Consider the following 24,873-nt stretch of genomic DNA (forward strand, 5'->3'; position numbering starts at 1 on the left):
ACTTTTTATTTATTTTCCTTATCTCTCTCTCTTTTCATTTCAATGGCCATCTTATAATGGGTGTGAAGTCGTTACTCTTTGTGGTTTCTGATTTGCATTTCCCTGATTACTGACGTTGACCATCTTTTTATGTGCTTGTTGGCTATTTTTACATATTCTTTGGAGAAATGTTTAAGTTCTTTGTCCATTTTTTAATCAGGGTGTTAGGGTTTTTCCGTTACGTTATAAGAATTCTTTATATATTCGGGGTATTAATCTCTTATACGGCTTGCAAATATTTTCTCCCATTCTGAGTTGTCTTTTTACTCTGATAGTGCCCTTTGATGTACAAAAGTTTTAATTTTGATGAAGTCCAAGTTATTTATTTTTCTTTTGCTGCCTGTGTCTTGGTATCATTTCCAGGAAATCATTGCCAAATCCAGTGTCATGAAACTTTTTCCCTTTGTTTTCTTCTAAGACTTTTTATAGTTTTAGCTCTTACATGTAGGTCTTTATCTATTTTTAGTTAATCTTTGTAGCTATTCATTTCTCTCCTATCTCATTTGTTAAAGAGAAAATAAAAGCTTCATGACCAAAGATTGAACACTGAGTAACAATTTTACTATTAAACTGGGAACTAGATCCAATAACAAAGGGGTGGTGGTCAGGATAAGACTCAAGGCTCAGGAGAGGGAAAGTGGTAGGTTTTTTAAGAGCTGAAACCCATGAACAATCTGTTTCATATCAGATAAGCAAAGTCTGTCTGTGCCTGATTAGATGGCATATGTGAGCTAATTGTTTAGGCATTGTGTTCCCCTGAGTTGGTGGTGGTTCTTCTGGGAAGTTGTCATGGTGATGAACATGATTATGGTACTAGGTGAAGATGGCACTATGGTAGTTTAGTAGAAATCAGGCATGTTTCACTGTCATCAGGCTAGGTGGCTAGGTCAGGATTCATCACCTTCCTTCTGGGGTCACTTTCTTTTTTCCTATAATACATTTTTTAAGGAGTTTCTTTAATGATAATCTATTGGTGACAGAAATCTCTGTTTTTGCATTCCTGATAGATATTTTTGCTGTTTATAGCATTCTGGGATAACAGTTATTTTCTCTCACAACAATGAAAGTATCATGCTCCAGTCTTATGGCCCACATTTTTTCCTATTGACAAATTAGGCATTAGTCTAGTTGTTTCTTTTAAGGTAATCTGTTGTTTCTCTCTGACTGCATTTTTTTTTAATTTTTAATTTTTACTTTTATTTTTTGAGACCAAGTTTCACTCTGTTGCCCAGGCTGGAGCTCAATGGTGCGATCTTGGCTTACTGCAACTTCTGCCTCCCAGGTTCAAGCGATTCTCCTGCCTCAGCCTCCCAAGTAGTTGGGATTACAGGTGTGTGCCACCACACCCAGCTAATTTTGTATTTTTGGTAGAGACAGGGTTTCACCATGTTGGTCATGCTGGTCTTGAACTCCTGACCTCAGGTGATGCGCCCACCCGGCCCTTTCAAAGTGTTGGGATTATAGGCGTGAGCCGCTGTGCCTGGCCCTCTCTGACTACATGTAAATTCTTCTCCGTTTATTTACTCTGCTTGAGATTTGTTGAGATTCTTGGCTCTATGGATTGGTGTCTTTCATTGGTTCCTGAAGGGTTCTAAGCCATTATTTATTTAAATATTCCCTCTGCTTTCATTCTCTCTCTTCAGGATAGATATTAGGTCTTACTCTATCCTTCATGTCTCTTAATGCTCTAATGTTTTACATCTCTATGTCACTAGAAGTTTAGAAAATGTCTTTAGTTCTCTTATATAGAGTTCATTAATTCTTTTTTCAAATATTTTAAATGTGCTGTTAAATTTTGTTTTTAATTTCTATTATTTTCTAGGAATTCTGCTCAGACTCAATTTTGAACCACTTTTTTATTTCTTGAAGCATGTTAAACATTTATTTTATAATGTAACTGATAGTTTCAATATTGAAGTTTTTGTGGATGTCATCTACTGTATTTTATTCTTAGCTGACTCTCTTTAATGGTACCATGTTAACACACAGTGATTTTTAAAAAATGTGAGCTGTTCATTTTTCTTATACTTATGAAAATAATTTTAGTTTCACTTTGGAATATATGTGATTCCTTCCAGGAAGAATTTGTGATTGTTTCTGCCAGGTGCCTGGGAATATCACTATTCTAGAACCATTTTCAAAGCAATTCTTGGCTTGGAGTTTTTTTTTGTTTTTTTTTTTTTTTACCACCAGGTGGTGTGAATTGGGGCTGCAAATCATCATGAAGACCAGCATGTGGTTGCACGTTCTTAGGAGTACCCTCCTCCCATCAGCTTCAAGGTTTTAAGCAGGCAGTCCTCTTTCAGTCTCTAGGAAGGAGAGGTTGAAAAATAGTAGAATAGACAATGTTTTCTTAACTAACTTTCCATTTGAGATAATTGTACATTTACTTGTAGTTTGGAGAAATAAAACAGAGATATCTCATGTACTCTTCACCCAGACTACACTAATGGTAACACCTTATGAACTATAATACACTATCAGAACCAAGATATTGACGTGATATAGTCAAGATAGAGAACATTTTCTTCACCACAAGGATCCCTCATGTTGCCCTTAGTAACCACACTCACTTCCCTTTCACTCCCTATTCCCTCTTTAATCCCTGTCGATCACTAATCTGTTCTCCATTTCTACACTTGGTCATTTTAAGAGTGTTGTAAAAATGGAATCACGGATTGTAGAGTCTTTTGGGGTTGGTTTTTTAAAATTTAGTATAATTTTCTGGAAGTTTTTTCAGGTTGTTACATGTATCAATAGTTGGTTCCTATTTATTGCTTAGTAGTTTTCCATGATATGGATGTACTATAATTTGTTTGACCATTTAGTTGATGAAAGACATCTGGGTTTGCAGTTTTGGGCTGTTGTGAGTAAAGCTGCTGTAAGCGTTCCTGTACTGGTTTTTATGTGAACATAATTATTTCATCTGTGATAAATGTTGAAAAGTGCAATTTCTAAGTTCTATGGTAATTGTATATATAGTTTTTTTTTTTTAATTACTAGACTGTTTTCCAGAATAGCTGTACCATTTTACAGGAAGGCATGAGAGATTCAATTTCTCTGCTTTGCCAGTATTTGATGTTGCTATTTTTTTTTTATTTTAACCATTCTGAAAACGATGTGGTAATATTTCATTGTGGTATTAATTTGCATTTATCTAATGGTTAGTATGTTGTACATCTTTTTATGTGCTTATTTGCATCTGTTTATATGCTTCATTGAAATGTCTTTTCATGATTTTTGTCTATGTGCTAATTGGGTTGTTTGCTTTTTTTTGTAGGTTTTCAGAGTTCTTTATATATTCTAGATACTAATCCTTTGTTGATTATGTGGTTTGAAATATTTTCTCCCAGTCTGTAACTTTTAATCCTTAATAGAATCTTTGCAGAGTAGGCATTTTAAATTTTGATGAAGTCCAGTTTATCAATTTTTCCTTTTATGGATTATGATTTTGGTGTCAAGGCTAAGGACTCTGCCTAGCCTGAGTACTGAGAACATTTTCTCCTATGTGTTTTCCTAAAGGTTTTATAGTTTTATGTTTTCCATTTATGTTTATGATCCACATTTATGTTAATTTTAATATAAGATGGAGAGTTAGGTTGAGAATTTTTTTTTTTTTTTTTGCTTCTGGATGTCTAAATGAAATATTACAGCATCATTTTTGGAAAGACTATTTTTCTTCCATTGAGTTGCTTTTGTACCTAGTCAAAAATCAGTTGTGCATATTTGTGTAGGTCTCTATTGTGACATTGATCTATTTATCTCTCTACAAATACCACACAGTCTTGATTACTGTTGCTGTATATTAAATCTTAAAATCAGGTAAACTGAGACCTTTCACTTTATTCCTTTTCAATATCCTTTTAGTTATTCTGATTCCTTTGCCTTTCCCTATACATTTCAGGATAATCATCAAAATTTTCAAAAAGTCTTGCTGGGATTTTGATAGGATTTGCATCAAACTTTGCTATGGTTTGAATGCTTGCCGTCTTCAAAATTCATGTGGAAATTTAGTTTCTATTATGATAGTATTAAGAGATGTCAAATACCTTTAAGAGATATTTAGATCATGAGCGCTCTGCCCTCATGAATGGACAGGAGTGGGTTCATTATCGTGGGAGTGGGTTCACCCTCTCTTTCACCCTCTTTTTGCTCTTGCACCATGTGATGCCTTTTGTCATGTTATGATGTAGCAGGAAAGCCCTTGCCAGATGCTGGCATCTTGATATTGGATTTCCTAGTCTCCAGAACCGTGAGCCAAAAAAATTTCTGTGCTGGTAATTGGTGTATTTAGATCATTTATATTTGATGTAATAATTCATATATTAGAGCTTAAGTGTGACATTTTATTTTTTTGTTTTCTGTTTCTTTTTTTTTTCCCCTCTGTTATCTTTTTCTTGTTTTCCTGTGGGTTATTTGAACATTTGTCTAATTCTATTTTGATTAATTTATAGTATTTTTATTGTTTCCTTTTATATAGCTTTCTTGGTGGCTTCTCTAGGTATGACATAACATAAACCAACTTATCACAGTCTACAGGTGTTATTTTACTAGTTCAAGTGAAATGTAGAAACCTTATCTCCCTTCATGTATTTTTACCCTACCCTGTTTATAATTGTGTTAAATATTTTCTTGACTTGTAACCACATCAGACAATATTTTAGTTTTTACCTCAACTGTCAAGTCTTTAATAAAAACTCAAGAGAAGGAAAATGTATTACATTTAGCTATATTTTTGCTGTCTGTATTCTTTTTTCCTGATGTTCTAAGGTTTCTTTGATGATTTCTCTTTTGTTTATAGAACTGTCTTTAGCTATTCCTTCCTGTAGGGTAGTTCCACTGGATGCAAATTCTTTGAGTTTTCCTTCATCTGAGAATGTCTTGAATTCCACTTGATTATTAAAGCAATTCCTGGGTCGTTCTTGAAGGGCATTTCTGCTGGTTATTGGATTCTGGCTTGACGGTTATTTTTTGTAAGCACCTGAAAAATACTGTGCCACTTCCTTCTGGCCTCCATGGTTTCTGGTAAGAAAATTATCCCGCTTTTCTGTTTTTTCTCTTTTGATTCTTTTTCCTCTCTTTGTTTTAATTTTAATAGTTTCTTGTGCTGTGTCTTAAGCATTCATTCATTCATCTTCATCAGTGCTTACATTTGTTAATCCCATCCATGTTATTTATTATCTTAGATACTTATTTTTTTTCTCTTCATATGGGTCATAGTTTCCTGCTTCTTTGCATGTTTGTTTATTTCCAGTGGGATGCCAAACATTGAGAATTTTACCTTGATGGGTCCTGGATGTTTTTTATTCCTGTAGATATTCTTGAGTTTTGTTCTTAGATGCAGATGGTTTATTTGTAAACAGTTTGATCCTTTTGAGTTTTGCTTTTAAGCTTTATAAGGTTGGACCAGAGTAGTCTTTAGATTAGGTCTAATTCGGTCCCAGTACTAAGACAGTACCCTTTTGAGTACCCTTATCTGATGCCCTGTGCATTATGAAATTTTAAAAATTCTGGTTGGTGGGCAGCTGGGTGCAGTGGCGCAAGCATGTAATCTCAGCGCTTTGGGAGGCCGAGGCGGATAGGTCATGAGGTCAAGAGATTGAGACCATCCAGGCCAACATGGTGAAACCCCGTCTCTACTAAAAAATGCAAAAATTAGCTGGGCATGGTGGCGCATGCCTGTAGTCCCAGCTACTCGGGAGGCTGAGGCAGGAGAATTGCTTGAACCCAGGAGGCAGAGCTTGCAGTGAGCTGAGATCGCGCCACTGCACTCCAGCCTGGCAACAGAGTGAAACTCCCTCTCAAAAAAAAAAAAAAAAAGAATTCTGGTTGGTGGGAACCTAAGTGAGCTCCAGGGATTCTTTTCCTGTGGTTCTTTCCCTTGCCTCAGGCACTCTCTTTACACACATATGCTGATGAGAAATCAGCCAAACACTCTAGGGGGATGCACTGTAGGTCCCTTGGAGCTTGCTGTTTGCAGAGTGTCCAGCTTTCTTCTGCCCTGTATCCTGCCCTGCAAGTTGTAGCTCTTTCCACCCCTTGAACTCCCAACTCCTTTAACTCAGGGAGATTGCTGGACTCCACCTGCACTCTCCCTCCCTGCACTGAAGCCTAGAAGGTGGCTTACCTTTTTTGTTTCTGCTTTCACAGGGATCATTACCTGTGTTGCCTCTTGTTCAGTGTTTGAAAATCATTGTTTCATACATTGGGAGATAAGGAGCACCAACAGGATTGGAATGTTAGATAAGATGAGAGAAGGACTTGATTGAGAAATGAACTATTCTGATTATCTTTTGCTATATAACAATCTGCCCCCAGATCTAGTGACTTTTCTCGTAGATGTGCGGTTTGGGTAAGGTTAGGCTGAAACAGCTTGTTTCTGCTCTGCTAGGCATCAGCTGGGGGCAGCAGAAAGGCTAGGGGCTGGAATCGTCTGAAAGCTTCCTCACCCAACATGTAGGTGGTTGATGCTGGTTGTCTGCTGAGATCTCATTTGGGATGTGGCTGGAACATCTACACATAGTTTTTCCAGTGGCTGCTTGGCTTCCTTCCTCACAGCATGGAGGCTGGGTTCTAACAGTAAGGAGCTGAGGGCCAGGAGGAAGTTATTACACCTTTTCTAACCCAGCCTTGAAAATCATGCTGTGTATTACAGGGAGTCACTAAGTCTGGTCTATATTAAAGGGGACTGGAATTAGCCTCCTACTTTTGCTGGAGGCAAGTTAGACTCCTACTTTACGTAGGGAGGCAAGTCAAAGAATTTGTGGACATGTTTTAAAGCCCCACAGCAGTGATACTTGAGCAAAGGAGGTGAGGACATCCAGGGAAAAGTATTCCAGGTACATGGTACAGATACATAAAGACCCTGAAGGATGATGGATGCCTGATAGTTTAGATTTGTTTATAGATTAGTTACCACTGCACAGCATCACCTCCTTGAGGGCAGGGTGAATAAACAGTGTTGGGAGAACAGTGTTGAAAGATAGTTGCAGTTCAACAATTTTTTTGTGGAAGGCACCATGTATTAAAAATTCTAAAAATGCGTACATATACTTTGATCTAGTAATTCTTTCTTTGAGAAATTATCTTAAGGAAAAATTATACAAACAAGCAATGCTGTAGTGAATGTTTGGAGGGGCTTAAATGCCCATTAATAGCAGATTAGTTAAATTATGGTTTGTCTATATAATGGAACACTGCAGTTTTTACTCTGAATGTTTTGGCATACAAAAACAATGAGTATTGAGGGACAAGAAGTAGATTTCAAATACTGGTATATGAAATTGTCCTATTTGGTTAAAAGTACTCTCTCTATATAATAAATATTATATGTGCATAGACTGGAGAAGATGAGATGAGAGCAATGGTGGCTATTTTAGAGTTGCTTTTCAGAAAACTGTATGTTGCTATTATAACAGAAATATATTTCTATTGTAAAAGTAAAAGCACCTTTCGAAAGAATGTGTTGATTTCTTTTTATTAACTGAAGAAGGGAGAATAAGACAAAATATGTACAGAAAAAGTGTAGAGTGATGTAAAATCAAGATTTTTCAAGAGATTATCTCTTGATTATAGGTTACTTTTATTTCCTTTTATATGTTTTTGTATTAATTGTAATTTAATTGTTAAACTCATAAGAAGGAGATATATATTAAAATAAAATAGTTGTGTGGGATATTGTTAAGCAGCCTTGTTTTAAGAGTAGCTATCGTGAAAAATTCAAATTTAGAGACTAGCAAAATCAAGAGATCTCTTGGTTTCCTTTAGTGCAGAGAACTGCAGAATTTCTTTACTGGACACAAAATATTATGTGACTTACAACATTTGATTTACACACAATTCTTAAGCTATCATTCTTTATTAAAATGTGGCTATTTCCATATTTATCTTATTCTTTATCACCTCTTTATCATAGATTTTTAGTAACTTTGCACATTCATGAATAAAATTCTAGATGATGTACTAATACTTTAATTAATACATATTTTATTGCAAAAATGTTTTTAGGTTAATTGTTCTCATTTCACTGTCTTTTCCCTTTATTTTATATAAATAATTTGTAATTCATTTTGTTCTTATATACCATAGGATGTGTTTTGGAGATGCAGACAAAATATCTTTGATGAAATGAAGAAGAAATTTTTACAGGTAGACTGCTGATGTAATTGCTTTAATGTGATAATCAGCAGAGCAAGTAACAGCATGGTAGTATTTTTATTTAATATCAAGGCATGTCTTAAGTTTTATGCTTGTTTGGCTATTTTATTTCTACCCAATTTTAATAATAAAAAAGTCACCTTAAATGAATTTGTATCTGATAGTACCTTGTTTTTAACTAGTGAATGAGGGAGAAAAAACTGATAGAAAAACTAAAGAACCGTTTGTTATGATGTTGGGTATGATAGTTGCCTATTTTTCCAGATATATTTATTTTCTGAAATATTAATAATTTAGGAAATTAAATCATTTAAAAATTTACAAAGTCAAAATCCAGAAATCCTATTACTATTGATTTCCTAAGAGCCTGTGTGCACTACAGACTTAAACTTCCATGTGATGTAGCATTCTGGTCTAACCTTTACTTAATACTTGATTTTCCTTCAGTCCCTTTGCTCTGTTTTTTCCCCAGAGTTGCTCCTTTAATCTCTCTTATCCTTCCCAAGTGTGGCAACAGACCACTTAGAAAAAGATCACGTAGATAACATCAGAGTTGGCTGCAGTTTTGAGGTGGGATGAAGGGAGTATCTTAAAAATAAAGTCTCTTTTTTTAATGTAAGTTAGGACCTTCATTAATAGCCTTAGAAATGTTACTTGTTAAAATAAAAATGAAGAGTCTAAATGAAGCTGATACTTTTTTTTTTTTTTTGAGACGGAGTTTTGCTCTTATTGCCTAGGCTGGAGTGCAATGGTGCTACCTCGGCTGACTGCAACCTCTGCCTCCTGGGTTCAAGCAATTCTCCTGCCTCAGCCTCCCGAGTAGCTGGGATTACAGGCATGCACCACCATGCTGGCTAATTTTTTTATTTTTCGTAGAGACAAGGTTTTGCCATGTTGGCCAGGCTGATCTTGAACTCCTGACCTCAGGTGATCCACCCGCCTTGGCCTCCCAAAGTGCTGGGATTACAGGTGTGAGCCACCGTGCCTGGCAGCTGATACGTTTTATAAATTTCAACCAACAAAATATTCATACTATCAATTCTGTTTTAAAATTTGTGGCAATACATTAATCTTGAACCGTGGATACCCAGATGGGTAATGCTCTAAGGCCTAATTACTTAGCTTATGGCAGCTCCTGTACCAAAAGGGAGAGAAAATGGACTTATTGTATGCGTGTGTGTGTGTGTGTGTGTGTGTAAAAGCTTGTAACCATAATACTATTATTTGCAATAACATTGAAAGGAAGAATGTCTTAGAGAGCATGGGTTGAATTTAGAGGTAAAGCGGTACCTTCATAATTTTAAAATACTTTATCTTAATTTTTTCTCTTAGAAATATTTAAATCTTGATAATTTTGAATTTTGATATTAGCTTATATTCTGTATGCTGATGCCATTCTGAACATATACGATCAATTTTAAACCTCAGTGTATATTCTTTAATAAGAAATACATAGGAGTATTTTTTTGAAACAAAAATTATGATGTTATCAGAGAACTCAGATTTGAGCTTAAAACTATTGGGAATGTCAAGAAAAGGAGACAAGATGACTTAAGAGGCAAACATCCCTTCAGCGGGCTCTAAAATGTCTTAGAACTATGCCAACGACTTCTAGATGTTTCTAGCAGTTAAGTGTATCTTTGGAAGAAAACTGTTTTCAGTGCTTTTTATCCCAATATGTTTCACCTTTTATAAACAAGACTATGGTTTTATTCTTTCTACTTTTTTTTTTTCTTTGAGACAGAGTCTTGCTGTCGCCCAGGCTGGAGTGCAGTGGCACGATCTCAGCTCACTGCAAACTCCACCTCCCGGGTTCAAGCGATTCTCCTGCTTCTGCCTTCCAAGTAGCTGAGGTTACGGGCGTGTGCCACCACACCCAGCAAATTTTGTATTATTTGTAGAGACAGGGTTTTGCCCTCTTGGCCAGGTTGGTCTGGAACTCCTCACCTGAAGTGATCCTCCCACCTCGGCCTGCCAAAGTGCAGTGATAACAGATGTGAGCCACCTCACCTGGCCATTTTTACTTTTTTAAAAAGGATTTTTTTCTTCAAACTTTGCTAGGAAATCTAGCTTTGTTTCTGCAATGAATGTAGACACAGAGCACTCTATTAGCGTATACAGTAAATATAACTGCTGTTGACTTTCCCCTTAGTCTCGTAAGTGTAATATTGCTATGAGTTGCCTGTAAAATAAATAGTTTCGACTTTAGGATTTATACCTTTTTTTGTACTTGGCTAGATTTTCTTTGTAGAAAACTTTGTCCTCTTCAAATAGCGCATCTAAACTACATTAAATGTTTTTCTAAATGGAACATGCTTTAGGCTTTTCTAAAATTTTACACTTGTTTTCTCTTACCTCAGGTTCATCAGAGAACTTTTTTGACTAAAAATTTTTGCTCCCTTCCCTAAATCATGATGTATCCTCAGATGCCTTTTCTTAATGTTGGATGTAGCACTTAAATGAAGAGTAGTACCTTTCCCTCCCTACCAACAGCACCATCATCATACTTTCCCCACTTGAACTTGGATGTGCTCGAAGGTGTTTAGGTATATTTATTTTTTGTCTATTACTATGTAACAGTGGACCCTAAAGTTTAGTGACTGAATAGGGCAGTTAGTTTATATGTTCAGATTTCTGTGGGATGGGATTGGGGCCAGGGCTCACCAACTGTTCAGTTCTGCTCCAGGTGGCATCATCTAGAATTACTTGGCTCCATTAAGTTGGTGGCAGTCATTGAATGGAACGTCCAAAAGGCTTTTCTCATACATCAGGCACCTCAGTGTCTCCACCAAGTGGCTGCTTCCTCTCAATGTGGATTGCTAGGGCCTCCTCACAGCATGCTGATTGATCCCAGGGTAACTGGATTTCTTACATGGTGGCTGGGTTATAAGAGGGAATGTTCCAAGAAATACAAAAGCAGAAAGTGCTGGTTTCTTAAGACTCTGCCTTAAGTTATACACACAGCGTGACTTCTGTCACATTCTGTTGGTCTTAGATGGTCACGTCAGATTCATGAGAAAAGGAAAAAAAAAAGAATGGCAAAGAATTTTTTGCTGACTTTAATCCACCTCAAGATGTAATTGTTTTTACCTTTGGGCATAAGTAGGATCAGTTTTGGTTAGGGCTACAAAGAAATTAAGAAAGATAGCTGCCCTAATTTCCCATTTCCAGAAAAAACCTTTTTACATTTAAATGTTTTGGAAATGTTTCCTGCATGTTTAATTTATATTGTATAGGTTTTTTTCTCTTGAAAAGCTATTAAAAAAAAAACTATTGCCATATCTTATTGGTGGTATCTTAAAATTGCAACAACGGAGAGGGGAAAGGAGGAGAGAAATTTTACTTTAGTGTGATTACTGTTAGCAATGGTGATTCTAAAATTCAGATGAAGTCCACATGTTAGATTAAAGTATAGGTGAAATAAGAATGGGCCCAGAAAGTTGAGTGTAAAGTAGAATTTAGCAGTGGCTAGCTTAGAGCTTTAAAGAAGAGCAGAGCTTTTTATGTGTTTAAATCATCCTACAACAGAATTCAAGAGTAAAATGTAATTTGCTGAGAAATTCTATGTATAAGGATTTTAAGGAAATAACAGAATTCAAGAGTAAAATGTAATTTGCTGAGAAATTCTATGTATAAGGATTTTAAGGAAATAAAGTATATGAAGTTTTATGTAGGTGTTCATCACAGAATTATTTGTAAAAGTATAATAAAGTCTTGGAGACAATAAAATAGAATTTATTAAGTAAATTATTATTAATCCATATACTAACAAATACTACTTAGCTGTTAAAATGATGAGTTAGAAAAAGCTTTACAGGGAAAGATTGCATGATATAAGAAAGATGTTAGAAAACAGCATGTGTATTCTATTCCAGTGTTTGTGATTATGTAGCATGCATGCATAGCCTTTCTCTCTCTCTCTCTCTCTCTCTCTGTGTATGTGTGTGTATGTGTGTGTGTGTGTGTGTGTGTGTGTGCAGATAAGATATTTGGAAGGATATATGCCAGCATGCTAATAGTTATCTGTGGGTTATAGAGTTACAGATTATTTCCATTTTTTCCTTTATACTCTTAGTATTTTTAAAAAAAGCAAAATTATTTATATGTACAGAAAAGAAGGGCTATTACTAAAAAGAATATAAGCCACACATGAGATTGAATTTTGTTTTTTTCTGTATAATATATTTAGTCTTTAGATAGGATTTCATTGAGGGATAATTTTCCCACATGGAAGGAGAGGCATCTGGAGTGCTTGGACCCTGCATTCACATATTTAGGGAAAGAACCAGGAACTGCTAATGTCTAACCATATGATGTTGCCACATCACCATTCTTATGTATGATTACTATTACAGCACTTTTGATTTCTAAATTCTTAGTGTTGTCTTCCTTTGACCATCAACTCCAGCTTATTTGAAGCTTTAAAATCTGGCTACTACAGTATTTTATACCAGGAATGCTGAATCATTCAGACTTGATCTGTCCCTGAAGTATACTATTGAATCTATAAAAGTGTACGTTTTGTAGTTGAAATTTATTTTGAGTCATTTACTCTTTCATCATAAACCAGCATTTTTAAAAAAATCCTATTTTATGTTTTTTAGTTTAGGGTTAAAATGTGTAAAATAATCTATTAAATGTGTTAATATAACATCTAAAATATATAGGTGAAGGCTTTTTTTTACCTTTTTTGAAATGTGTGTTAATAATGTTCTTTTGTTTCTTTTATTTCACAGAAATGTATTTTCTTTTTATTTTTTAAGTAAGTTATTAGTAATTAAATATTTGGATGTGTCTGAATTGTAGTGCTACCCAATTTATTTTAAATATTATACTTTTATAGCAACTTACTTTTGTTCTAAACTAATTGGAGTAACTTTAATTTAAATGATCTCTTGCAAACCCAAAATTGTGTGTCACAGAAACAAATTATAATTGTATTACTTCAACAAACAAAAAACTTTGTGGCTATACCATCTTCAGTACTAGCCAATTATAATTATTCTTATTTAAAAATGGATAATATAGAAGCAACAAAAGGTTGAGGCTGATAGTGTTATAAAAACTAAGGAAGAAATAAATTTTTGTGTACACCACCAGTTTGTAGAGATCATATTTCTGAATAGCCCATTATGGAGATGGTGAGACATCTCCCAGTTTAATGCCACACCTGACTTTCAGGGAAAGCAAGAGATTTACATCATCAGATTTGTATATCAGAAATACTATTCGGGGTTGAAGGAATATAAGATTGGAAGAAGTTAAACTTCTTAGGAAGCTGTTCCATAATTTTGTTGTAGGATATTCTTATTGCTGCAGGCAAGAATAAAGTGAAGGAGGTAGTTCAAGAGATATTCAAAAGGTAGAATTGATAGGTTTTGGAGACTGTGAGGTAAAGAGGGAAGGACAAGGAAGATGCTCATTTCAGCTGTTTGGTTTCAGCAGCTAGGCAGATGATGGTGCCATTCATTGAGATGGCCATTATAGAAGGAGGGAAAGGAATTTCTTCCAATAAAGTATCTTTGATGTAGTCTTTTACCCCTGTGGAAAGTGGAAAAGTGATGTCCTTTAACAGCTTGAGGGAGGGCATAGCTTATTTGAGAAAGTTTAAGCAGGAAGGATAATTTGTGACCCTAATTCCTTTCTGTATTGGTAATTGAAACTGTTTCCTTGTTTTTCCTTCCCCCTCCTCCTGGCTCATCTGTTTGGATAAGCTTGTCAGCCCCTGACACGTTAATAAATGGAGCTTTTTGGACATCTGGACTTATGAGTACAGCAGCATAAAGATCAGGAGATGTGGTAGCCTGTATCCCTTAGTTATAGATTTTTTAATCTTTAGACAATCCTTACTGCATTTTTGCACAATTCCCATTTTTTTTAGGAGACCCAGAAATATTTGATTTGACTGTGGCTAGCATGGTAATGACACATTTTTTAAGGATCAGATTTTATAATTTTTAACTTAAAATTGCTTAAATATTACTATCTTCATGGCTTATTGACCATGGATTTACAGTCTTAAAGGTGAAAGCAAATATCTCCAAAAATGATTGTTGATTCTGAAATGTGCCCTGATTTTTCCAAAACAAACATATATGGTGCTTATATGTTTGACATATCCATTAGAATGCATTTCAGACTACGATAAAACAGAGAAAATAGCACAGAGAAAATACTTAGTATTTCGTGAGGTCTTTTACATTTAATCATAAAATTTTATAGCTAATTATACTTTTGTTTTGCTTTAAAGATAATATATAAAGTCATATTTTTCTTAAAATTTCAGATAGAAAATGCTGCTGAAGAACCTAGAGTCTTATGTATTATACAAGATACTACTAATTCAAAGACAGTGAATGAACGGATCACTTTAAATTTACCAGCATCTACTCCAGTCAGAAAGCTCTTTGAAGATGTGGCCAACAAAGTAGGCTACATAAATGGAACCTTTGACTTGGTGTGGGGAAATGGAATCAATACTGCTGATATGGTAAAATCCTAGACTTAAGCTTCTAAAAATGTACTATAGCCATTGTTGTTGTTGTTACTAATGATAATGTTAAATCCTGGAACTCTTTTAAAATCATAAGCAAAAGTATAACAACTACAGTAAGAGCCTATGTGCAGCTCAGTAATTGGATCCTTCTTCTTCCTTTGCCTCCATTCTGGATTTAACATTTGCTCGTCCTAAAGTTTACATAATGTCATTTCATCAGTTTTTTCATTCATGAAAGGTGACTCTCATAATATTGTCTCAACTAAAGAAAAATTTCTATATTTACTGAACAGAATGATGATCATCTTATATTATTCCATGAAAAAAGATTGTAAAATCATATTTTATGATCTGATTTTTGGAAAAGAAGAAAAATATTCATAGTAAGAAAAATGGAAGCATATATGCCTCATACATTACAATGTTAACCAAGATTATCTCTAGCTGACTATTTCTTTTTATTTGTGTGTCTATGTGCATTTCTGGGCAACTTTTTTGTATGTTTATTTTTCTTTGTATGAACATGTGTAGCTTTTGACTTTTAACTCTTAAGCTTAAAAACATTTTTAATGACTGCACTCTTGTCAGATCTCTTTGAGGGTATACTTTCTAATTTTAGTCGTCTGTTCTATTAACTCTTTCCTTGATTATCCCTTATCCATTATATTTAGTTTCTCTCTTTCATGGTGTAGCATTTCTTTAAATATTTAGTGATGTTTATTTTCTGCTCATCTTTATATTTGAGAATCTCTGTTCACTTCTCTGTGGATGCTGATTAAGCTTACCATATTCAGTTCTTGCTTGTTGTGGAAAAAGGGTGAGATGTGCTGCTAGGTGTGATGTGTTTATACTTTGTTCTGGGATTGGCTGGCTTCTGACTCTTTAGGGTTAGGAGCTGATCAGTACCTTGCTAGACAGCACTGTGCTACCTCTCTGGTCACAGTGCCCACTCTTTACCCTGACAGGAAGTAAGCACTGCTGTCTGCTACGTAGTCCAAGGAGAAAAAGAGAGGAGATACCAAACTGATCAGAATGCCTTTTCCTACTTGCTCACTTTTAGCTGTTTCCTGGCCTCTATGTCTTGACCTTAGTCTGAAGTTCCTTACTACCTTTATCTCCACAGTAGTCTTCTCTTATAGGATCTTTGGGCTGTGGTTCCCCTTAGTTTTATTTTTCCATAGATCTGATCCTGTCTGTTTTCTGTTTTTTAATTTCTCAAAATTTTTGGTTTGCTAAGCATGCTCTTTTTTGACATTTTATGGACTTTAGGGGAGGATTATTGGTAGACATCTTCTTAGGTCATCATTTGACCTAATCTTGTATTAATGTTTACTACCAAAATAAACAATTGCAGTTATTAAAAAAATTTCTAGGAATCCTTGATAGACATCTCTCCTTGGACCATTTTTATAAGGACACTGATTCCATTCATGAGGGCTCCATCCTTGAGACCTAATCAGCTCCTAAGACCCCAATGCTTAATATCATTGCATTGGGGATTAGGTTTCAGCATATGAATTTTGGGGAGACATAAACACTCAGAACATAGCAGAGGTACTGATCACTTTTGCATGGGAGTGTGGTTAAGGAAGGAGACCATTGAGTTGGATCTCATCTGCGTTATTAGAATAGTATTCTAGATAGCCTTTTTTGTTTCCTTTCTCTGTCCAAATTCACCCTACATAATAGTTAGAATTATTTTCAATCATCTAAAATTGTAGCACTTATGTCACCTTCTAGTTCAGTAACCATCAATCACTGCTCATTGCCCACTGATTAAAAATCTAAGACAAGCTACTATTGGTTCTTTAAGGCTTTATACTCTTAAATCCCAGATACTGGATTGATTTATTTTCTTAACATAGATTTCCATATTTTTCTGTCTTAAGTTTTCCAGAAAAATACCTCTAACAGTCAGTGAAGTTGAATGTGTATCCCTATGGTATTTGGAGTACATATTTTAAGTTGGTTCCACAGGAGAATCAAAGATGTTTGATGTTGCCTGATTTGCCCTTAAAATCATATTATGCTTTTTATTCCATAATATATTTGTTTTTTTAAAAATATAGAACTAATGTTTTAAACTGAAATTAACCAGTAAAATTGGTAGTTGGACAAGACATAGAAAGGTAAACAATATTTAATCTGAGACTTTGAACACTTTCTGGTACATCACCACATAATTTCCAGTGTTGTCCTTTTTCAATTTAAAGGATAGTTGTGTACTGTCCTAGGTGTCTTCCCAGGTCCTATTTATCTTTTACCCTTAAAAAGCCTTACTCAGTGTTTCCTCATGCTGCTTTAAAAGTAATTTTTTTCTCTTTGACCTCCTATGCTCTTTGGCTGCACCACTTATAGTTCCTTTTTGTTATAGGTGTTACTCATCTGTGTCTTTCCATTTCCAATGTAAGCATTTTCATTACAGGAACCTCGTATAAATTTCATATCCTCCATAAACATTCATTCTAGGCATTCAAAAAGCATTTGTTAAATTATCTTCCACAATAGCTTTAAATAGCTGTATGTCAGGATTACCTGTTTCTTTCTTTTTAGCTATTACTGTACTCGAGCTCTATTTCTGTATTTTTATTTGCCTCCTGTACATTTCTACAAATATGACTACTTTCTCCTGCTGACTGCGTAGTGCTGAATGGATACTCCTCAGAAAACTAAGCCCATTTAGCTACCCACCACCTTGTATACAGACACTTACTGAGGTAAAACCCCTGTGTATTTCAGCTGTGTGATCTGATCATGTCCCACCAGTGACTTTAAGGAACCCAGCAATCCCTTTCTTCCCTCCATGTGGCTGCTTTTAGCTTCAGGTTTTCTATGTCCTGTTTTTCTTGTGGATTGATAGATGTGAGCCAAAGTTAAGAGGTAGATAACATATTCGCTGTTTTATTTACTTAACACGTCTTTTGCACTTACTGTGTTTATAGTATTCTAAGCTCTGTACAAATGTAATCTTTTTTAATCCTTATATTAATAACTACTCTATGAGGTAGATGCTACTACACCCTCATAGGTGAAGAAACTGAGTCATGGGGAAGTGAAATAACTTTCCAAAGTCACACAGATAGTAAGTAGCAGAATCTCTTACAGTTAATTTTTTTTGTCCTCAGTACCTGCACTTTTATACAATGTTAATCAGTGTTAATTTCCTAAGAAATAAAGGCATTTTCATAAAATGAGTATAAGGAGACTCTGCCCATGTCTTTGAAACATTAAAAACATTTCTTAATGTAACAAAACAGTTTTAAAGATGTTTATTTCTACTCCCTCATTTTTCTCAACAGCAGTCTGGAGTGAGTGAGTAGGGCTTGGGGCATACAGAGTTTCCTCTCTCATCCACCAACTAGAGTATATTAGAATGACAGCTAGAGTTGAAATTGCCCTACCATATAAGTTAGGTGAAGACTTGACTCTTAGATGTTTAATTTTCAAAGGTCTGATCACAGTGACTTCCATACCCCCTGGGTCCTCTGAATCCTAGTGGTACATTTGAAATAGGTATCATTTACTGGGACAGGCTTTTCCTTAAGGAGTCTTTCTAAAGGCTATATTATATACTACATTAGTTTTATTTTTGTTACATTACATAATTATGTTACATAATTATTTTGGTTGGGTTGCTTAGTATGTTGCTTATCTGGTATTTTTCATCATATTTATATATCAAAACATTTTGGTTTTTAGTTATGTAAAATTATCTTTGGTCAATTTTCTTGAAACCCCATTAAATATCATATTGCATATATTGTATAGAACATGGAAAGAGAAATGTTTATAGATTCTTTTTATGTGTATTTAGTGCTTAACATTACCTCTTAACTTTCACCTTTTCTCTTTTTAGTTTGTTAGATGTTGGGGAATGTGAGTCTCTGGGATACCTATCAGTGTATGCACTGTTACTGGGCTTAGCTATTCCAGTTAATGAATAAATGAGTTAATTCCAAGCCTAGATGAAGAGAATTTTACCAGATCATTACTAAAAAAATACTATTTAAATGTAGATATGTATCTATTTACAGATTACTTATTTTATGTTTCTCATAATCTGAAATATTATGTTTCGTGTCCATAGGCACCACTGGATCATACCAGCGACAAGTCACTTCTCGACGCTAATTTTGAGCCAGGAAAGAAGAACTTTCTGCATTTGACAGATAAAGATGGTGAACAACCTCAAATACTGCTGGTAAGCTACTTAGAAAGCCCCGTATTTATAATTTTTGTGCACTGTCACCTACTACTTGAGGATGCAGTTTCCCAAAGGAAATAAGATGTGTTTTGTAATTTGTGTAATAAATTAATACTTTTTCATTTTATGTTGGTTTGTTATAAGTGTGTAGAATAACATTGTTACACTGGACATCCACAGCAACATTATTTGTGTATACAGTCTGTTGCCGCCTTGGATTTAACATATACTGCTGTCTTCAAGACCACTGCCACACCAGGGATGGGGGTGGGTCTGGGGTAAGTCAAAGTGCCACAAAGATCTCCTGTGTTTCAGTAGTGACCCTTCCTTTGTTTAAGCATTTGCTTGGTTGCTGTAAATCTTTGGTGGTTTTCATCGGGTTTTTCAGTATCTGCGAAAAGGTCATTTCCATTCTCACTTCCTCCCCTAACCTGCCACCTTTTTTGGAATGACTGGTGTATACATTAAATGTTTCACTTCTATTCTTTTAATGTTTATCCCAATTCACATTTCAGTAGACTTTCCTGTTCAGCCCAGTTGCCTTAGAGATATCTAATGCAGTAACTCCCAATTTGAGGGCTATTCCACCAGAGATTTTTTTTTTTTTTTCTCTCAGTGCGTTGTAGAGGACATGAGTTAAAAAAGAGTAAGAGGGAGGGGCCAAGACGGCCGATTAGAAACAGCTGCGGTCCACAGTGCTCATGGAGAGGAGTGAAAGGGGAGAGTGAATACAGCACATTCAACTGAAATATCCAAGTTCTCTCATTGAGACTGATTAGGCAAACAACTCAACTCAAAAAGAATGAAGAAAAGCAGGGTGGGGCGATGGCCCACCCAGGAGAGACACAAAGCCAAAGGAATCCCCACCCCCAGCCAAGGGAAGCTGTGAATGATTGTATGACTCTGCCCAGGAAACCACACTACTTTCATGGATCTTTGCAACCCTGAGATCAAGAGATCCCCTCAGGAGCCCACGCCACCAGGGTCTTGGGTCCAATACACAGAGCTATGTGGAATCTTGGTAGAACAGCCACTCAGGCACACATATAGACCCCAGGAGTTTTACATACTCTGACCCCAGGATCCCCAACAAGGTGGGAAGTCCATACATAAATACCCCTAGGAAGGGGGCTGAATCCAGGGATCCAAGCAGCATTGTTCTGCAGGCCCCACTTCCACAGCACCTCACAAGCTAAGACCCACTGGCTTGGAATTGGCTCCCAGCGGGTTTTCAGCAACTTCCTGCAGGTGCATTCAGGCCGGCAACAGGTCAGGACCCCCTGGGACAGAGTTTCCAGAGGAAGGAGCAGGCTGCCATCTTTGCTGTTTCACAGCCTTCACTGGTGATACCTCCAGGTATGGGAAAAACTGAGGCAACTAGGGTCTGGAGTGGACCCCCAGCAAACTGCAGCAGCCCTGTGGAAGAGTGGCCTGACTGTTAAAAGTAAAACAAATAAGCAGAAAATAATAACAATAATATCAACAGAAAAGACCCCACACAATCCCTATTCAAAGGTCAGCAACCTCTAAGATCAAAGGTAGATAAGCCCACAGAGATGAGAAAGAATCAACACAAAAATGTCAAAAACTCAAAAAGCCAGAATGCCTCTTCTCCAGATGACCGCAGTGCCTCTCCAGCAAGGGCACAGAACTGGGCTGAGGCTGAGATGGCTGAATTGACAGAAGGAGGTTTTAGAAGGTGGGTAATAACAAACTTTGCTGAGCTAAAGGAGCATGTTGTAGCCTAATGCAAAGAAGCTAAGAATCGTGATAATACAGGAGCTGACAGCCAGAATAGCCAGTTCAGAGAGGAACATTACTGACCTGATGGAGCTGAAAAACACACTACAAGAACTTCACAGTGCAATGACAAGTATCAATAGCAGAATAGACCAAGTAGAGAAAAGAATCTTAGAGCTTGAAGACTGTCTTTCTGAAATAAGACAGGCAGACAAGAATAGAGGAAAAAAGAATGAAAAGGAATGAACAAAACCTCCAAGAAATTGGGATTATGTAAAGAGACCAAACGTACAACTGATTGGGGTACCTGAAGGAGACAGGAAGAATGGAACCAAGTTGGAAAATATACTTAAGGATGTCATCCAGGAGAACTTTCCTAATCTAGCAAGACAGGCCAACATTCAAATTCAGGAAATGCAGAGAACCCCAGTAAGATACGCCATGAGAAGATTAATCCCAAGACAATAATCGTCAGACTCTCCAAGGTCAAAATGAAATAAAAAATGTTAAGGGTAACCAGAGAGAAAGGCCAGGTCACCTACAAACAGACAAACAGTAGACCTCTCAGTGGAAACCCTACAAGCCAGAAGAGATTAGGGACCAATATTCAACATTCTTAAAGAAAGGAAATTCCAACCCAAAATTTCATATCTGGCCAAACTAAGTTTCATGAGCAAAGGAAAAATATGATCCTTTTCAGATGAGCAAATGCTGAGAGAATTCATCACCATTAGGCCTGCCTTGCAAGAGCTCCTGAAGAAAGCACTAAATATGGGAAGGAAAAACTGTTACCAGCCACTACAAAAATACACTGAAGTACACAGACCAGTGAAACTATCAAGCAACCACATAAGCCAGGAGAATAGCCAGCTAGCATCATGATGACAGTATCAAATTTGCACATAACATTACTAACCTTAAATGTAAATGGGCTAAATGCCTTAATTAAAAGGCACAGAATGGCAAGCTGAATAAAGAGTCAAGACTCATCAGTATGCTGTCTTCAAGAGACCCATCTCATGTGCAAAGACACACATAGGCTCAAAATAAAGGGATGGAGGAAAATTTACCAAGTGAATGGAAAACAGAAAAAAGCAGGAGTTGCAATCCTAGCTTCTGACAAAACAGAGTTTACACCAACAAAGATAAAAAAAGACAAGGGCATTACGTAATAGTAAAGGGTTCAATCCAACAAGAAGAGCTAACTATCCTAAATATATATGCACTCAATACAGGAACACCCAGATTCATAAAGCAAGTTCTTAGAGACCAACAAAAGAGACTTACACTCCCACACAATAACAATGGGAGACTTTAACACCCCACTGACAGTATTAGACAGATCATTGAAACAGAAAATTAACAAAGATATTCAGTACCTAAACTCAGCTCTGGATCAAGTGGACCTGATAGATATCTACAGAACTCTCCACCCCAAAACAACAGAATATACATTCTTCTCATCACCACACAGCACTTACTCTAAAACTGATCACATAATCAGAAGTAAAACACTCCTCAGCAAATGCAAAAGAACTGAAATTACAACAGACTCTCAGACCACAGCACAATCATACTAGAACTCAAGAAATTCACTCAAAACCACATGACTACAAAATTGAACAACCTGCTCCCAAATGACTCTTGAGTAAATAATGACATTAAGGCAGAAATCAAGAAGTTCTTTGAAACTAATAAGAACAAAGAGATAACATACCAGAATTTCTGGGATGCAGCTAAAGCAGGGTTAAGAAAGAAATTTATAGCACCAAATGCCCATATCAAAAAGCTAGGAAGATGTCAAGTTAACAACCTAACATTACAACTAAAAGAACTAGAGAACCAAGAGCAAACAAACCCCAAAGCTAGCAGAAGACAAGAAATAACCAAAATCAGCACAGAAATGAAGGAGATAGATAGAGGCACAAAAAACCTTTCAAAAATCAACAAATCCAGGAGTTGGTTTTTTGAAAAAATTAATAAAATAGATAAACTGCTAGCTAGACTAATAAGAAAAGAGAGAAGAATCAAATAAACACAATCAGAAACGATAAGGGGGATATCACCACTGACCCCACAGAAGTACGAAAAACCATCAGAGAATACTATACACATCTCTGTGCACATAAAATAGAAAATATGGATAAATTCCTGGACACATACACCGTCCCAAGACTGAACTAGGAAGAAATTGAGTCTCTAAATAGACCAATTAAAAATTCTGAAATTGAGGCAGTAATATATAGCCTACCAATCAAAAAAAGCCCAGGACCAAACAGATTTACAGCTGAATTCTACCAGAGGTACAGAGAAGAGCTGGTACCATTTCTACTGAAACTATTCCAAAAAATTGTAAAGGAAGAACTCCTCCTTAACTCTTTGTATGAGGCCAGCCTCATCCTGATACCCAAACCTGGCAGAGATACAACAAGAAAAGAAAACTTAAGGCCGGTATCCCTGATGAACATAGATGCAAAAATCCTTAATAAAATACTGGCAAACTGAATTCAGCAGCACATCAAAAAGCTTATCCACATGATCAAGTTGGCTTCATTCCCAGGATGCAAGGTTTGTTCAACATATGCGAATCAATAAATGCGATTCATCCCATAAACAGAGCTAAAGACAAAAAACACATGATTATCTCAAAAGATGCAGAAAAGGCCATCAGTAAAATTCATTATCCCTTCATGTTAAAAACTCTCAATAAACTAGGAATTGAAGGAATATACTCAAAATAGCAAGAATCATATATGACAGGCCCACAGCCAATATCATCCTGAATGGGCAAAAGCTGGAAGCATTCCCCTTGAAAACTGGCACAAAATGAGGGTGCCCTCTTTTACTACTCCTATTTAACATAGTATTGGAAGTTCTGACCTGGGCAATCAGGCAAGAAAAAGAAATAAAAGGTATTCACATAGGAAGAGAAGAAGTCAGATTATCTTTGTTTGCAGATGACATGATCCTGTATCTAGAAAACCCCATCGTCTTATGATGTATTTTCATAAAATCAGCTTAAGCTGATAAGCAACTTCAGCAAAGTCTCAGGATACAAATTCAGTGTGCAGAAATTGCTAGTATTCCTGTATACCAACAACAGGCAAGCAGAGAGCCAAATCACGAATGAACTCCCATTCACAATTGCTACAGAAAGAAAATACCCAGGAATACAGCTAACAAGGAAAGTGAAGGACACCTTCAAGGAGAACTATAAACTGCTGAAATAAATCAGAGAAGATACAAACAAACGGGAAAACATTCCATGCTTATGGATAGGAAGAATCAATATCTTGTTAATGGCCATACTGTCCAAAGTAATTTATAGATTCAATGCTATTCCCATTAAACTACCATTGACATTCTTCACATAATTAGAAAAATCTATTTTAAAATTCATATGGAACCAAAAAAGAGCCTGAATAGCCAAGACAATCCTAAACAAAAAGAACGAAGCTGAAGGCATCATGCTACCCAAGTTCAAACTATACTGCAAGGCTACAGTAACCAAAACATCATACTGCTGGTAAAAGAACAGACACATAGACCAATGGAACAGAATAGAGAACTCAGAAATAAGACCACACATCTACAACTGTCTGATCTTCAACAAACCAGACAAAAGCAACGAGGAAAGGATTCTCTATTTAATAAATGGTGCTGGGAGAACTGGTGAGCCATAGGCAGGAAATTGAAACTGGACTCCTTCCTTACACCATAAACAAAAATTAACTTAAGACAGATTAAAGACTTCAATGTAAAACCCGAAACTATACAAAACCTTAGAAAAAAATCTAGGCAATATTATTTAGGACATAGGTACAGGCACAGATTTCATGATGAAAATGCCAAAAGCAATTGCAACAAAAGGAAAAATTGACAAATGGATCTAATTAAACTAAAGGGCTTCCACACAGCAAAAGAAACTATCATCAGAATGACCAGACAGCCTACAGAATGGGAGAAAATTTTTACAATCTATCCATCTGACAAAGGTCTAATATCCAGAATCTACAAGGAACTTAAATAAATTTACAAGAAAAAAACAGACCCATTAAAAAGTAGGCAAAGGGCATGGACAGACATTTCTCAAAAGAAGATATACATGCAGCCAACAAACATGAGAAAAAGCTTAACATTACTGATCATTAGAGAAATGCAAATCAAAACCGCAATGAGATACCATCCCACACCTGTCAGAATGGCAGTTATTAAAAAGTCAAAAAACAAAAGATGC

At 36.0% G+C, this 24,873-nt stretch overlaps 1 protein-coding gene across 3 annotated transcripts in view; it reads left to right on the top strand.

The window, feature by feature from the left end:
• USP47 (ubiquitin specific peptidase 47) overlaps positions 1-24,873 on the top strand; it is a 115,725-nt gene that overhangs the window by 24,387 nt on the left and 66,465 nt on the right. The window contains exons 2-4 of one of the 3 annotated variants that reach the window (XM_055356419.2): positions 8,128-8,187; positions 14,483-14,686; positions 18,780-18,893. In XM_055356419.2, the coding sequence (XP_055212394.1) occupies positions 8,128-8,187; positions 14,483-14,686; positions 18,780-18,893 (378 nt within the window). The remainder of the gene's footprint in view (positions 1-8,127; positions 8,188-14,482; positions 14,687-18,779; positions 18,894-24,873) is intronic. The other 2 variants (XM_031007689.3, XM_031007690.3) reach the window with 2 other exon arrangements.

The sequence above is a fragment of the Gorilla gorilla genome, chromosome 9 (genome assembly GCF_029281585.2).
Source record: "Gorilla gorilla gorilla isolate KB3781 chromosome 9, NHGRI_mGorGor1-v2.1_pri, whole genome shotgun sequence".
Classification (NCBI taxonomy): Eukaryota; Metazoa; Chordata; class Mammalia; order Primates; family Hominidae; genus Gorilla; species Gorilla gorilla.